The 17,149-nt window shown below is 42.1% G+C and overlaps 1 protein-coding gene across 3 annotated transcripts in view; it reads left to right on the top strand.

The window, feature by feature from the left end:
• Positions 1-17,149, top strand: part of ankrd44 (ankyrin repeat domain 44) — a 37,514-nt gene that overhangs the window by 7,263 nt on the left and 13,102 nt on the right. For 2 of the 3 annotated variants that reach the window (XM_008437663.3, XM_008437677.3), the window contains exons 2-17: positions 3,450-3,533; positions 7,390-7,468; positions 7,966-8,036; positions 9,274-9,474; positions 9,824-9,911; positions 10,790-10,932; positions 11,745-11,957; positions 12,058-12,136; positions 12,213-12,327; positions 12,412-12,494; positions 14,563-14,671; positions 14,893-14,961; positions 15,084-15,224; positions 15,957-16,022; positions 16,102-16,213; positions 17,008-17,079. In XM_008437663.3, coding sequence (XP_008435885.1) covers positions 3,450-3,533; positions 7,390-7,468; positions 7,966-8,036; positions 9,274-9,474; positions 9,824-9,911; positions 10,790-10,932; positions 11,745-11,957; positions 12,058-12,136; positions 12,213-12,327; positions 12,412-12,494; positions 14,563-14,671; positions 14,893-14,961; positions 15,084-15,224; positions 15,957-16,022; positions 16,102-16,213; positions 17,008-17,079 — 1,725 coding nt within the window. The remainder of the gene's footprint in view (positions 1-3,449; positions 3,534-7,389; positions 7,469-7,965; positions 8,037-9,273; positions 9,475-9,823; positions 9,912-10,789; positions 10,933-11,744; positions 11,958-12,057; positions 12,137-12,212; positions 12,328-12,411; positions 12,495-14,562; positions 14,672-14,892; positions 14,962-15,083; positions 15,225-15,956; positions 16,023-16,101; positions 16,214-17,007; positions 17,080-17,149) is intronic. The other variant, XM_008437671.3, reaches the window with a different exon arrangement.

Genomic DNA, 17,149 nt, shown 5'->3' on the forward strand with positions numbered 1-17,149 from the left:
TCATAATATGTAAAGAACGTCTTTCAAGTACGAGAAAAAGTCACTTTAATGAGAAAAAGGCTTAAATGACACTTAAAAAAAATATTTTGTGTGTTGGAGCTCTCTTAAAATTACTACTTCATTCTTATAGTATCCTGACTTTATTCTGGTAATATTAAGACTTTGCTCTCTTTTTATTACGACTTCATTCTCTTATAACTTTATCCTCGTAAAAAACAAAACAAACAAAGCCTGGCCTTTGTATTCAGCGATAGAGTTGACCTGAATTCAAAGTCCAAATGAAAAGAAGCTGTAAGACATGCCTGTCCAACAGGACCTACTGACATCACTCTGAACTGTGCAAACCCACAGAGGGAAACTGTGACAAAAAAAAATCCAGATTTTCCAAAGATTTAATTTTTAAAAAGCAAACATTCGATTAATTGATTTAATCAATTTATCAAATATCATTAAGTGCAGTATATACTCAGGATCATATGAAATGAATTAAGACATTTTATGATTTCCTGATAAGCATGTTAGTTACATGGTAAATATGATACCAGGCCTACAGGGAAGCACGGGGGTGGCAGCATCATGCTATGAATCGGTGTGTACAGGCAGAAGAATGTAAAGGTAAACTCAGGAGAGGCGTTGAAATGAAACCTGCTTTCAAAGTGGAGACCTGAAAGTGGGACACGCCTCCGGCTCTGCTGGACTGACCAAAAAAAGGAGAAAGAAACAGACAAGACAACCGGAGAGGCTCCAGAGCATTCCTCCGTCTGCACCTGGAATAGTTGAGCTGGATTCCAGAAACACCTGTAGACGCTTAGAGACGCTGACCGGCTCTCACAGGCGTTTCCTGTCGTTGTGACCAATCTGCAGGAAGAATGAAATGAGCTGAATGCTTCTGCTCACTGATTATTTTTATTTTTTTTCATACTTTTTACTGCCAAAAAATGTCACACATGTTGAAGCCAAGATTGTAACATGTTTATAGATTCTTTTTTTTTTTTTTTAAATAAAATCTAAAGACGAAGCAAATTCTTTGAATTCCTAGCTGTGGTAACTGATGCGACCTGATCTCTGGTTTGCTTTAAAGCTGGCGCCGTACGGTCAGGCTCCGCTATGTCCAACAGGAGCGTGATGATCTCACCACGCCACAGTCACTTTCAGGGGGACAAAACGGGTCCGATGAGGAAGTACCGCTGGCTGTTTGAAGCAGAAGTGAAACGCTGCTCTGCGATCGGTTCCTCTCTGGTGTTTCTGAGAAGGAGAGACTGTGCAACAGGAAGTGAGGCAGCTGGTGGCAGAAATACAACAGGAAGTAAAGTGAGCCTGAGCTCAGCTTTTAATTATTTAACAGAGTAGGTTTAATCCTTTTCTGTAGTTTTTTTTGGAAGGGGTCAAGATTAAAAATATTTCTATATCAGTAGTTCGTCTTGCATATATAGACGAACTCATAACAATGCTAACTGGCAATAAAAATCGACATGGTTTTCAACTGTTCTGCTCATTTTTCTTACTTCATACTTGCAATTTTAAACGTGTCAATGAAAATGCATGCTGCAAGCTATCAATCAATCAATCAATCAAATCAAATGTGTATATTGAATTTCAGCAGCAAGGCATTTAAAAATGCTTTACATCATTAAACACAAAAACAGAGTCATGCAACATTGAATTAACAATCAAAAACATTACATTTCCTGCTGAAATAAAAAAAAAGGGGGACTCCAACCCGCACCCCTTTTCAAACAATGGGGGGGACTCCAACCCCCCAACCCAAACAACAAGGAGGAGCAGATCTGAGCTTTTTTCTTTTTGTGACAAAACACAAGAATTTAAAATGCCTGTGAAGATGGTGGAAAACGTTAGTTTCTACTGAAATGGTCCTTTTTAAAAAGTTTCAACCACTGAGCTAGCGTATTGCACAAAAATGGTTAAACGCATCACCATGTCGGTACTTTGGCAGTATTAAGGCTAACAGTACCCTGACCACAGTGTTATGTTTTTGGTTTTTTCTCCTTTATAGAGTAACTTCAAAGCCGAGAACTTTTCTGGAAACCTCAACATGTCTCACCTTACTGTGGCCGTGAACACCACAGGGAAGGTGTTGTTCTCTTCTTGAAAACAGAAAAGGGGTATAAGCAAGTTTCAGAAAGTTGAATTGAAGACATTTTAAGACCTTTTTAATACCGCCTGGAATGAATGAAAAAACTATATATATATTGGCATTATTGGGGGATATTGCTGTATTACACAACATATGGTTCTCTATAGCCTTAACCCCCAAAGTACCTAGCTTAAACATTTGTCTTTTGGGTTTTTTTTTTCACAGAATGCACCTACCACTGTATGGGTTGGCAGCAGAAGTGAACCAGTTGTGAAAAAGAACATGTCGAGCCAACTGGCTTTAAATTTGCACTTACCCATGGCATACAGAAGCTAGCTAGCTATCTAGCAAGGATAGACTTGCTAGTTGGCTAGCAAGTCTATCTATGAAGACTCATAGACCAACCAAGCAGTCAAGTTTATTTGCATAGCACATTTCAGCAACAAGGCAGTTCAGTGAGATAGCTAACCAGTCTAGCTGTTGAGACTTGCTAGATGCTAGCAAACTAGCAAATCTAACTATCTAGCTACTGGAATTAGTGACTAGCAGCTACTTACTACTAGTTACTTGTAGTAAGTAGCTGCTAGTTACCAGGAGCCTCAACTGCCTCGAGTTAAAGAACATAAAGAGGATGTCTGCGTGCAACTCAAACGTTTGCCTGACTCAAAAGTCGTGTGACAGATATAACCTAAATAAAATATACGAGACTAAATAGTCATATATATAGTCTGAAGAGCTGTGATTGACTTATTTAAGGCTCACTAAATTTTGTCTAATGAGTTTGTAAGACATTTTAAGGCAGTATTTATAGTTACATGAATTTAAGACTTTTTCTTTTTTTTTGAGAAAACAGCAGGCTGAAAAAAATCTATTACAAACTGAGCTGCTTTGGCACATCGCTTTGACATTCCAACACAGTTGGCCTGCTGCTGTCCTTTTGTCTCTGGTGTTCCTCAGTCTCCTAAGGAGTGATGAGGGCCTGCATTTACCTCATGTCTGTGATGTTGAAAAGAAAAATAAGGGCCTTGTAGATGTGACCTCCACGCCACGCCTTTCACAGAGGCTGTTCCTCTACACAAGCATTTTATTTTTCTGATCTGTATCTACAATGTGTTTTCCACAGTGGTCTGTCTGTTTGGGAGAAGATAGGAAAGGGGATGGGAATATTTTTCCTAAACCGAGTAACTTCCAGTGCTTTGCACCACTGGAGGAATGAATTCCTGTTGTAAAGTTCAGAAAATATTCCCACGCGCTCTCATCATGTCGCCTCAAAAGTGCTTAAGAGAAATGTTTGTGCTTCAGGTCATGTGACCGTTTTCTTTTTTTTTTTCCTCTCTCCCCCACTCCCTTCCAGCCTCCTCTTATCCAGGCGATCTTCAGCGGAGACCCTGAAGAGATCCGAATGCTTATATACAAATCTGAAGACATCAATGCCCTGGTGAGGACACACAGTGACACGGACTCAGGGCTTCACAGGAAGCTGCCGACGCCAGGCTTTTGTGGCGTTAAAAAGTGAAACCACAACAAATAATTTCAACATGTTGCGGAAAAGAGAGAAAAGAAAAATAATAGAAAGCTGAAATAACCTGGTGGCAGAAGTCTGTTAAATTGACTCGATGGTTGGTTTTCTTCAGTACCCAACTAATATACAGTCATTACGATGAACCTGAAATAAAACTTAGCTGTTCTTGTAGGTTTTTTTATTTCTGATATTTGCATCCATTAGCTAAAGACTAAAAACTTGTCAGGAAGTGTTGCTTATGTTTGGTTACTGAAACATGTCATGCTAATGATGAAACATGGCAGTGGCAGCATCATGGTGAGGTTACTTCAGTTAGAAGTTGTTTTATATAAGTGGATGAAGTTATGACCCTTTGTAAATAAATGCCAGTCAATGTTGACCAAAAAACGGAGATGAGGAGCGAATACATTGTTGAGGATGAAGCATGAATCCAAATCAACAACATAATTGCTTTGTAGGATGAAAATTACAGCTTAGTCAAAGTCCTGAACTACAGCTGACAAAAAAAATATCTGTGGGCTACGCGTTGAAGCGACTGCAGTTTTCTGGGCGCTCTGTAAGAAAACTGACCCGATGATACCAATTTTTTAAAATTATTTTTGGTTTGTAAAGTCACAAAATATAGCGACATGGTGCATAAGATGGAAACTGCTGTGGTTTGTCCTCAGTCTGCTAGATTTGGAGCACATTTGTAAGATTGAGTTATCAGATATCAACTATTAAGTCAAGATGTACAAAAATGACTGAAGTGTTAGATACAAACTTATGCAACTGGGATATTGTAGCATTGAAATTTTTTATGTTTTTCTACAGGTTGAAGGGGCAGTATTATGTGTTTTCCAGGCACATAGGGCCATTTTAGCGCACAACTAAGTAATGTTAACCTCAGTTTTGCAAAAATGCTGTACATATCAAAAATTGCTTTAAAGGAAATTTGGCTTTGTAATTTAGCGCCTTGTAACTGGGCCTCTGTCTCTTTAAGAAACTTGTTTTTCCCGACACGCCGCTTTCAGGAAGTCAGCACAACATAGCTCCTCTATTAACAATTTGGGAGACGTTGCTAATTGTTGCTGGCTAGTCTGAAGGAGCTGAGTGGGGCAGGTGCGCTCTGTTAGGTGGCAGTACGTCCTTGAAGGCAGAGCTACATTCACCCAGGAGTTTTGGACAGCTGAATGTTTGCCACGGGAGAATAACATTATAACATGAGATGAAGCTCATAAAAGTTGATTTTACATGACGCTGCCTCTTTAAATCAAGTCAAGTTTATTTGTAAAGCAAATTTCAGCAACAAGGCAACAAAGTTCTTTACATCATAACAACAGCAAACAGGAAATGAACGTTACATTTAGTCAAGTCATCAAAATCATTAATCAGAATCAAATCTGTTCCATTTGCTGCTCATGAGCGGCGGCTCCAAACAGCTGGGTGTTGAGCCTAAAGGAGCTCAGTGTTTCAGCTGCTTTGCAGTTTACAAGGTTCTAAGTCACATTCTGAAATGTATTTCGCCTTACAAACTGTGCATGAAGGTGTTTCTACGAGATTTGCATAAAAAAAATTGAACAAACAAAAGAAAAAACAACATTTTAAGTATGTTAGAAAGAAGACACGTCAGGTTAAAAGTATCTTCATGCAGCTGCTTTCAGGAGCTCCAGTTCAGTCAGCTTTCAAGGAGATAATCCATCGCCCCCCCACTTCCTGAGTCGGGAGGTCAGGGGTCAGCGAGGCCACAGTTCAGAGCGTGTGTGTATTTACACATGCTCTAATTTGGCTATAGATAGACAACACGTGCAGCCGAGCTGCAGCGGATGTGGGTTGGACTTGGGCCGGCTGTCACTTTTCCACTTCAGTTTGTTTCTGTGGCCGAATGTCCAGCAGGACGTCCGTCAGCTGAAACTCCCGATCCGTCAGCCCTCCAAGTGTAGCTCGCTCCATTTAGCACCTTGCTCCATGTAAACTGCTGAAATGGTGTCATAGCAACCGATTTGTTTAGAGCTGGAGGACGAGCAGCATGTTCTAGTACTCCGGCGGTAAGCAGGGCTTTGTCGCGTGTACTCCTGTTTCCTTCTGATGTAGAGATGATTCATGAACCCCGACTTCACCTTTTACCTCCCTGCATTAGAACAGGAGTTGATTTAAAAAAAAAAAAAAGAAAAAAAAGCACAGAGTTCCTGTGAGTGGAAGGATCTTTCATTAGACTCGGTGATGAGCGTTGGTCTGTCAGAGCAGCTCCAGTACTAACACATGGTTCAGGCTAGACTTTTAAGAGGTTTTTTTTAAACTTTTTTTTTTTTATTAATAGGTTGATTTTTTTTTTTCAACATCCACCTCTGATCTGCGACTTAATGTCACTTGGTATGTCTTTCAATCAGTCTGGGTTTTTACTTACGGAGGCCAAGCGGGGGGTCAAACTGTAGAAGGGCGGCACATTAGAGCTGCACTAAATGAACTAAATGAACTGCAGTCTTAGGTTCCAGTGAACAGCAGGTCAAAACTTCAGTAAAACTATTTATTTACCCAAAATTAAACACATTAATCTGTTTAGCATGTGAAAACTGTGTAGTAGATTTGTTTGTTACAGTGACTATTTTTTCTAGTCACACAATTAGCCTGTTTAGCTTAGCATAGCTTAGCTGTATCGTATGCACCTCTATTCTTAGCGCCTTTAAGCTAATGCTATGCAATGTATTGAACCCTTACAGACAAAAAACTGTTTAATTAGCCCCTTCTCTCCTTTATGAAGAGTTTTTGATGCAGTATCTGAGGCTGCTTTTTCTTATTATTTTTAAACATCATGTACATCAACCTGCTGATGGAACTAGAGATGGAAACTAGCCTTTTGGCTATAGTCTCAAGCATGTTTTGGTAAATGTTAATTGATATGTAATGTCCCATTTTCAAAAATTAAACTTAAAACAGTCAACCGCAACAGAAGATAATGTGTTATCCCGGTGCTAACCTGAAGCACCGATCAGGCTTTTACCGACCGGCGCCGATTTCTAGTTACCTCTGGGTCTGTTACTGTGATTCTGACTATAAATTACAACCTTTTTACTTTCTAAATGAATAATTAATTACTTAAAAATCATTCAGAGGTATTTTCTGGATTTTTAGTATGGAGTTGAACAGTGCCTATGATAAAACTGAAAAGACCTCTCCATGCTTTGCAAGTGGGAAAACCTGCAAAATCAGCAGCGTGTCAAATACTTGTTCTCCGCGCTGTAATGTACATAAAATCGGTACATATCAGTTATCGGCCATAATGTAAATATTGATATCGGCCCAAGTTTTCAATTTGGTGCATCTAAAAAAAAAAAAAAAACTCTCCACCAAAAAACAAGAGGTATTAGCTGTGTGCTAATATGTCTTAGCACACAGCAGAATCAGAGGCTGCTAAAGTGTTCTGACTAAAAAGGTCAGCTGCACTATTATTGGTGAATATAGTGATGATGATATTGATTATGGTTAACCCACATTTTTACCTTCATCACAACGTCCCAACACTTTAAAAATGCACATGAAATGTTTGCATGAGGGGCTGTGAAGGTTAATCCAGCAGGCTAGAAATACGACTGACATGCACAACTACCATGCAACATAACATGAATGCGGTCTGCCCAGCTCTGGGCTGGTTATGTGATTAGAAGTGGATTGTTTTCTGTCCAGAGTCCAGCATGGTTCTGTTGGTTCAGAGGTTAATCCCTCTGAGGTTTCTCCTGGGTTCTTGTTTTTCTGGAGGCTGCTGCATCTTGACTTGTTGCGGGTTTTCCTGCAGGATCCAGAGAAACGCACCCCGCTGCATGCAGCAGCGTTCCTGGGAGATGCAGAGATCATCGAGCTCCTCATCCTCTCCGGTAAGAAATCCACTCTGATCTTCATCCTTCACATTTTTCACCTACTGCTATATGTTGCAAGGGCCTTTTTTCTCTTATAATTACTATTATTATTATTATTGAAACTATTATTATTAAATTATTTCTGAAGCATAAATCCTCAGACAGCTTCTCTGCATCCTGTGTTTCTTGATGTTCTTCGCTAAAGAACTTGTGTAGCAGATTAGCTTCAGATGTTCACTTTAAATTGCAAGTATTTTCACAATTTCCATATCTGGTGATCAAATTTCTGTGGAAAGCGTTTTTCTAAGTTGGTCCTTGTTTTTTTTTTCTCTTAATCTAAAATGTGAGACAACATAAAAAGGAAACCCACAGTTGTCTTACTTTAGCTAGATAGTGTGTGTGCTGTCATGGCTGGTGTAGTTTTTTGCAGTGTGTTCTTCCATCTGACGGCCATATTGATGTGTGAAGGTGCAGATCAGCAGCACCGTGTTCACATGAATGTTTCCATGCTGCAGGGGCCAGAGTCAATGCCAAAGATAACATGTGGCTTACCCCTCTGCATCGCGCCGTGGCATCCCGGAGTGAGGTGAGTGTACACACACACACACACGCACACACACACACACACACACACACACACACACACACACACTCAAGTGGAGTCACAAGTTTACATACATCAAGTAAAAAGATTTGCACAACTTTCCTCACAATCTGAAAAGAAATCAGACCAAACTTCTCTGAAACAAACACAGTTTGGTCTGATTTCACTTCAGGCAGTAGCTGCGCTTCTCTTACAAAAGTTCACACGACTTTGTCACTACCTGTATTTCCATTGACCATATAATTGCGCAATTTGACGTTTTGAAAATATATTTGCTTAATGGAACACTGCAATTAGGACAAAAAAAAATGTTTTTAATAAAAAATTTTGCCGCTGGGATGAGGTGGGTTTTCTTGCCGTATCATAATTGTTTTATTTCGCAAAAATGCAATGGAGTCGCTTTCTTCTGCACGTGATCAACAACTGGTGCAAACCACAAAGAAGAAGACGGCAGGAAGTGGTTGGAGGATGAAGGCGTGGCGTGTTTTGTTAATGGCTTGTAGCGCGATCAACCATATTCACGTGTGATTTTAATTGTGTTTCTTATTTAATGGAAATGAAATGGCGAAATATAGCGCACATTTGTAATGGAAACAGCTAATATTGCGCTAACGTTGAAAAAACACAGTTTCACTGTCTTTCCGAGAGTATGCGCCAGTGTTTTCATTTCAGTTTTATGAAATGAACACTTTTTTTTTAACATTTCAAAATCCCCAATTTAATATCCGATATTTTAATTATATTATAATTAAATTAAAACTTTCATTTTGAACTAATGAACTTATTTTGACATGGCCAAAAATACACCTCGTCCTATCACCAAACCTTTTTATAGAAAACGAGAGTTTCTTTGCATTGGGCGTGTTTCTATTAAGCCAATTTATGTTACAAATGTCAAATTGCGCAATTATATGTTCAATGGAAATGCAGCTAGTAACCGTCTCTTGCTGCTACTACTTGGCCTGACCCAAAAACTCTTCATACCAATTGAACTTTTTCACAATGTGGTAGAAAGAGAGAGACACCAGAAAAAAAAAGGATTTATTGCTTTTTGCAACAGGCCAAGTGAAACGTTTTGTTGGACATTTTTGTCTCATCATGCTGGCATTTAACAAATCTTAAACTACGTATTCCTTTAACTTCATCATCCCTCTTGTTTTTCATAGTGACTCTGGTTAAAGTCGTCCTCCGGTCTGTTCTGTCTCGCCTTCCCCTCCAGGACGCCGTGCGGGTTCTGATCCGACACTCTGCAGACGTGAACGCGCGGGACAAGAACTGGCAGACGCCGCTGCACGTCGCCGCCGCCAACAACGCTCTGAGGTGCGCCGAGGTCATCATCCCCCTGCTGAGCAGCGTCAACGTGTCGGACCGCGGCGGGCGGACCGCGCTGCACCACGCCGCCCTCAACGGCCACACAGAGGTACTGCAGGCAGAGTCCAGACTGAAGCAGCTTTTTCCAGTGCAGTTTTCCTGAAGAGGGCGGCTGTGATGTAAGCGGCCCTTTGTTGCTATTCTGGTTGGTTGGATGAATAGAGGAAACAGGTGGGCGAGTGCAGCTGTATCGGTGGGGTTTCGGAGTGGGCGGTGCCTTTTCATTTCTGATGGAATCATTCAGAAATGTGCCGGAGCTAAAATTAATCTGCTGTCTCACCACCACCAACAAGTCCGCCACAGTTTTCATGCAACAAGTGAGCCGGGAGATGAGCTGTGTTCATGTGTTCATCATGTTGTTCCTACCAATCCCTCCTCCTCTGCTTGCTTTCCCTCAGATGGTGAACCTGCTGCTCGCTAAAGGAGCCAACATCAACGCCTTCGACAAGAAGGACGGCCGGGCGCTGCATTGGGCCGCTTTCATGGGTGAGACCAACTCACCGCTTTCTTATAGAACTAAATGTCACACTTATTCCTGCCCAAGATGTGTAAAAAGATTAATATTGCTGTTTTTTTCTTAATGCAAGCCTAAAAATGTTTGTTTTTAGTGTTTTATGGTCTTTCCTCCTTCTTCCTGTTATTCCCCTCCTATGTTCTTCACTCTATATTCCTTCTTAGACACAAATTCAAAATTGGAAATAGAAATACGAAACAACTTAATTAGATTAAACTGTGCTATACATTTTAAAGACTTCAGTCTGTTATTTCAAAATGAGAAAACAGGAAAACATGCTGGTTGTTTCAAAAAGGTAGAAAACCGAGTTTTGTGTATGAATATATATATATATACGACATTATACTACTGCAATAAAAACTAAGATTTCATACATTTACAAGGGGTGCCAGTAAATAATAAAAACCTCATTTTTAATCTGAAGCTGGTTATTTTCCAGCATAGAGCCACTTTGTGCTTTAATGTTTAACACTGGCTAGTCTAGATTTGGCTGCCTGAGTCTTCGAGTAGGTGACGTTAATGTCTGATGCTGTTATCCTTATAATGAGGTCTTTTTTCTCTCTCCATGTTCTGCTTTCAAGTCAGTTTTCAGTCAAGTGTCCTGGTCATTTTTTTCTGCTGATAATCAGAAAAATGACCACAATCCTGTGCTTCCATCTTAGTTCTCAGCGCGTCAGGCTGTGTCTGCTAGCTAAAGCGAAGGCTGGAGTTAGTGGAGCTCTGAACTAAAACAGAGCAAGAATGTTGACTCATTCAGAAAGTTCCAGGATCTGACTCCTGTTTGAGAAAAAGGTTCCTGCCCAGACGTTATTCAGGTGCGACTGGGTTTGTGTGCTGCTGCCCCCTGCAGGTCATTTGGAAGTAGTGCGTCAGCTGGTGAGTCAGGGTGCAGAGATCAGCTGTAAGGACAAGCGGGGGTACACGCCTCTCCACACTGCAGCGTCCAGCGGACAGCTGGCCGTGGTCAAACACCTGCTCAACCTGGCTGTAGAGGTAAGAGCAGATTGACTGTCTCCTTACAGATGAAGCCTTTCCAATCTGTGTTTCAGTTCATATGTACAGGATTACACCCATTTGCAATAAACAAGTAACCTCTTTGGATGTTTACAACCTCCTCCTGTGACGTAAACTGAATATAAACGTCTACAATAATTCTTCAAGTCAAGCTCGTGTTGTATTTGGTAACCATTGACCGAGACACAAATCTGGCAGCTCCATCTTTTTAAAGGGGCACTATCATGTAAAATTGACTTTTTTGTTTTTTAGCTTTACATCATGTTATAATGTTATTCCCTCATTTAAAACATACTTGAAGTGTTACTTTGATTCTTTCATTGATGTCTGAGAAATCATTTAATCTCCATGGTAACCATTCAGCTGTGCAAAACGCCTGGGTGGACCTAGCTCCGCCTTTGAGGACAAAGCTGCTCCTCTGAGCTGCAGTTTCCAAGCTTTTGAACTTCCAACTCACAGAGCGGCCCGACCCTTGACTCCCCCACTCAGCTCCTTCAGACTAGCCAGCAGCAATTAGCAAACACCTCTTGCTTGTATTATGGGATCATTTCCTTATTCCATGATACAAACTACTTCTCAGTGAAATGCTGGTAAAAACTTTGTGAAATTGTTAGTAGTGGAGCGATGTTGTGAGGGTTTCCTGAACGCGGAGTTTCAAAAAAAAGCAGGAGTTTCTTAAAGAGACAGAGGCGTCAAATTACGAAGTCAAATTTCTTTCAAGTTAGCAGGTTGCCTGTAAGTCAGCAGTTCTGTCACGCATCCCTGCCATTACGGTCACGTTTCCCCAACAGATCGACGAGGCCAACGCGTTTGGCAACACGGCGCTCCACGTCGCCTGTTTCAACGGCCAGGACGCCGTCGTCAGTGAGCTGATTGACTACGGCGCCAACGTCAGCCAGCCCAACAACAAAGGCTTCACCCCGCTGCACTTCGCTGCTGCCTCCACACACGGAGCGCTCTGCCTGGAGTTCCTGGTCAACAACGGGGCTGATGTTAACGTGCAGGTAAAGCCAGGCTCCTAGGGGCGGACGACACACTGCTCTGTTGAAATAAAAGTTCTGTTCTGTTACAACCTGAATCCTTGTTTGCTTTGTTTTCAACCAGAGCCGAGACGGGAAGAGTCCTCTCCACATGACGGCGGTTCACGGTCGCTTTACCCGCTCACAGACCCTCATCCAGAACGGTGGGCCGTCACTCTGCTCGTCGTCCTTTCCCGAAGCTGCTCTTTTGTCTTCACGCGTCCACGTTTTGCGTTTCAGGCGGAGAGATCGACAGCGTGGACAAGGACGGCAACACCCCGCTTCACATTGCCGCCCGCTACGGCCATGAGCTCCTCATAAACACGCTCATCACTAGCGGAGCGGACTGCACAAGGTGTGGCGTTTGCTTGTCCGCAAGTGTTTTCATCGCCAAGGCAGGTTTCTAATCATTAAAAATACTGTCCATCTGTCTGTACAGACGAGGAGTCCATGGGATGTTTCCTCTCCACCTGGCGGCCTTGAACGCTCACTCCGACTGCTGCAGGAAGCTGCTGTCCTCAGGTAGTTTACCCTCACATACTGATAAGTATGGCGGAAAATGCGCAGAATTTCGCTAAACTGTAATGGAAATTATTTTTCCCACCACACAAGTCACATGGTCAACAACCGTATGTTACCACTGGTGGAAAATACGAAGAAGACATCATTTGGAGGATGATGGCGCTGCATGTTTTTTAACAACTTGTCGTGTCAACCAGCTAATTTACATGTGATTTTAATTGCGTTTCTTATTTAATGGAAATACAGCGATTGCAAAATTGTGATTGTATATATTTTTTACATTAGTGGAATATTGACAAAGTTTTGTGCACATTTGTAATGGAAATGCAGCTACTGAGACGGATTCCACTCATTCTCTGAACAAGTTGTTCTCTTTCTGAGTTTTTCTTCTTTTTTTTGCCACATTGTGCCACATTATAGAGAAATTAGAAGAGGACAAGACAGTAAAACTTTCTGACTCTAGATCCACACAAATTTGGTGATTTCAAGACTCCAGTGCTTGTTGTGTCTGCAGGCGATGAGCACAAACAACAAGGGTTCATCATGTGGTTCGGTTATATTGTGGAAGTGAACACAAAGAACTATTTATATTTCTAACCCATGCACAGCTGCTGGATGGTTGGGCTGCATTTGTTACCCTCAGTTAAAAGTGGAGCTCAAAAGTTTTTACTGCAACATTTCAGGAGAATGTCTGTTTTCCTCGCTTCTTTCAGTCACTCGGTTTTGGTAGAAAATGTGAGTTGAGAGCATTTTATTGGACTACCAATAAGTTACTTTATACTTTCTTCAATGCTGCCAGCGTGCCACCCTAGAGCATTACATAAGCATAAAATCACTTAAAGTTGCACTAATAGGAAGCCGTATTTCTATCGACATTTTATCTGTGCATTTTAAAGCTGCGCACTAGAAATGTTGATAGAAAAATTCAACATAACGTACTCGATTTAGCAAAAATGCTTTTACGCTGGTTTTGCGAGAAAGAGTTAATGTGTAAATGGAGAGATGAAAACACATTTGTCAAATGGGTTTGTGCTTTACAAGAGGCATGAAAATGTTTATATACAAACCTCCAGCTCAGAGGGGAGGACTGTCTTTATTACACTAAATTATTTTTTGATTGGTTAAAAACCTGTAGATGGAAATATGCGTAATTCGCTTTTTTTTTTTTTTTGGTGACATATTAAACGGACGCCCAAAATTCGCGTGACAACTTGATGGAAATACGATTAGAAAATTGTGGCAAACTTCCGTTTTCTCTGACTGCCAGTAACTTTATTTTACTTTCCACTCCGCATGTATTTGCTGCTTCTTGTTCTGTCGTATAAAATCCTAATAACACACACTGAGGTGTGTTGTGGTTACAACATGTTGGAATACTTTTACAAGGCGCTGGATGTGGGGCTGGGATGAAACCTGGTGTTTACGCCGGGGTGAATCGCTCATTACATTCTCAAGTGGAACACAGGAGAGGATGGAAGAGGAAAAACAGACGCTTTCTTGTCCGAAACGGGTCTGAACGTGTTTCAGAATGACTGAGATGTTGTAACAAAACGCAAGTTCTCAAAGTAATTTGAGCTCAGCTTGTGCTAAAACATAATCAAGCATTCTCCTTCTTCCTGTCTATCAGTGTATCAACTCTCTGACTTAACCGTCTCGTGGTCTTAAGGGACTCGGTCAATTTGGACCCCGCAAGCTTTTTAATCTATGCTTGGTCCGGCGGGGTCGCACTGACCCCGTGTGCGTTTTTACGAGTCTTTTTTGTGTGTGTGTGTGTGTGTGTTGTTGTTGCGTCTTAGGTCACGCTAAGACCTCGGGTTCAATGTCTCCACCGGTTCTGAGCTGCTCAGACTGTCCGACTATATGTGTAACCTGGGGCATCACGTTCTGTCGTCTGCGTTTGCAACATACAAATGTCCACCTGTATGATCACGTGAGCCTCGTGTCCCCCCTCCTGTCACACTAACACCTGTCTTTCTCTCCTCGCCCGCCTGCTTCTCTTCTTGTCTCCGTCTCTCTGCCGATGTGTGTTGTCCGGCCTCCCTGTGTCTCCCTGTGCTGCCCCCTTCAGGTCGGAGGTTTAGCATAATGTGTAACGACTCGGTCCTGTCCGCAGGCTTCCAGATAGACACCCCGGACAGCCTCGGGAGAACGTGCCTGCATGCAGCAGCTGCTGGAGGGTGAGTGCCGCTGTTCGCAGATTGGGCCGCCTTGAACTTCATGAATTCATCTGATATTGTGGCAGAATTATTTTTCACTCAAGTAAAGTAGAAAAAAAAAGTCACCAAGTGTTATTCCGAAATTTTATTTTAAACACCTAAATGAAAATAACCCAACCCTTTGTAAACATTAACAGCCACACATTTCCATTAACCAGGTTTCTGTTTCTGTTTCTGTGCAGTAATGTGGACTGTGTCAAACTGCTGCTGAGCAGTGGGGGGGAACACAACCGCAGAGACAAATGTGGCAGGTAGGAAACAGCAGCCTGTCACTGAGCCATGCTTCAGTCTGCTTAAATTCTCTCATGTTGACTTGTTGCCTCAGACGGGGTCTTGTTTCCTCTATTTTATTTTGTTTCTCCGTGTCCCTCAGGACTCCGCTTCATTATGCAGCAGCCAGCCGTCACTTCCAGTGTCTGGAGACCCTGGTAGCTTGTGGCATTGACATTAATGCGACCGACCAGTGGGGGCGCTCTGCCCTGCACTACGCTGCAGCCTCAGACCTGGACAGAAGGTGAGCTGGTACAGAGTCTGTTACCTGCTCAGGTAACATGATGCCACACACCAGGCCTGTCCACAAGATGTGTTCTGATTATCTGATTAGGGAATTTGGCCGATATTAACCGCTATGGCCTATAACTTGTATTTACCAAAACTTTATTCTTTCTACACCTTTGAAAAAAATAAGCAACCAGAAACAGACAGAAACAAAGTGAAAATAAGAATTTATTGTTTATATCTGCCCAGTTTTATTTATTATGCTGATCCCAATGTTAAAAACACAGTCGTTACTCTTTAGTTATAATACAGTCAGATCTAGATCAATCCAAAAAAAAAGGAAATTAGTTCTTCGTTTATATCAAATAATCACAGGCATACATTTTGTGTCATAATTTTTTCAGTGTTCTGCAATAATGTCCGTCTGTAAATTCACAGAAATGTCTTTTTTTTTCACCTTGCTCGCCTCGTCCCATTCCTAAACGGTCGGCTCATGATGCTGCACGGTCGGCTCATGATGCTGCACCGTCCATTTTTTTTTTCATTTTCGTTTCCCAGAGGCCAAAATAGCTTTCCATTCCACACAGCAGTTATCTAGAGAGCTCTATTTAAAAAGCCATGGTGGGCCGGATTTGGCCCCCAGTCCTTGAGTTCGACACGTGTTTCAGAGCATGCTGGTAATAGTGCTGTAAAATAAGCGGTGAGATGACGCCGTTTATGCTAACATTTACTTTCAACCCCTCCACAGGCGGCGTGTCGCCCTGGAGCCAGAGAGCGAGGGAGTGCAGGCGGAGAGGGAGAAGGAGGCTGCGCTGTGAGGGGAAACGTTCGGACATGTTGGATGTTCTGCTGCCGGTTGCTCCCTCCGCTGAGTCTCTGTGTTTGTGTTGCAGATGTTTGGAGTTCCTGCTGCAGAGCGGAGCCACAGCCTCGGTCAAAGACAAACAGGGCTACAGTCCTGTCCATTACGCTGCCGCCTTCGGACACAGGCACTGTCTGGAACTGGTTGGTCCCCACACACACACACACACGCACGCGCACACACACGCACGCACGCACACACACACGCACACACACACACACACACACACACACATACAGCCCAGTGAGATCTAACAAAGACACAGTAACTTGTGGATTTTTTGTTTGTTTTTTGGACTAAAACTGCCTGTAAGGACTTTCACCCTGCAGTCGTTGCCATGTTATGTTGGTTTGATGCTGGTGAAAGCAGCGACTTGTCATTCTGAATGTTTGCTCATGTTAATGTGTTCAGCTGTTATTTTGGGAAGGGAATGGGCTTTCTGTGCATGGCCAAAGGCTGAAGGAAGTGATAAAATAATTGTGCAGTATCTCCCTTATAATCCACATCGCAGCATCTTAACTTTTGAATCTCTTTTTTTCTAGTGAATAGACTAGGATGATATTGGATCTAACATTTTTCTGACAGTCTTTTCCATCTTTTGTCGGGATTAGTTGAATTAGCTAACTGTAAAGTCTCTGTGTGTTTTTGCTAGACTGTAAATAAATCCCAGGTGGGCTGGAAGTTTTCTAAGTGTCTGAATGTAAACATCCTGCCTCTGTAGGAATAGTTGAAATGCCTGATCCAGCTAAAACACTGCTGGATCCCATAAACAGCCAGTTCATCATCCCTAATAATCCCTCACCTTAATCTGAGATATTATTCAAATATTCTGAAAAAAAAGGTGATTAAAGCTTCCACACCTCCATAAGCATCCTTTAATCCCATCTTTCTGAGGCCAGCCAGCCGGGTCTCATGCTGGTTTTGTTCTGACCTGCAGCTGCTGAACAGAGACGATGGGCCTCAAGAAGATCCTGAGTCTCCTCATGCCAGGAGCCCTCTGCACCTCGCTGTAAGTCGTCTCTGTTCTCCTGCTCGTCTTTACTGTAATCCACATAACGTCATGCGTTATGAGCAAAGGT

This window comes from Poecilia reticulata, chromosome 2, assembly GCF_904066995.2.
Source record: "Poecilia reticulata chromosome 2, P_reticulata-male-v2, whole genome shotgun sequence".
Classification (NCBI taxonomy): Eukaryota; Metazoa; Chordata; class Actinopteri; order Cyprinodontiformes; family Poeciliidae; genus Poecilia; species Poecilia reticulata.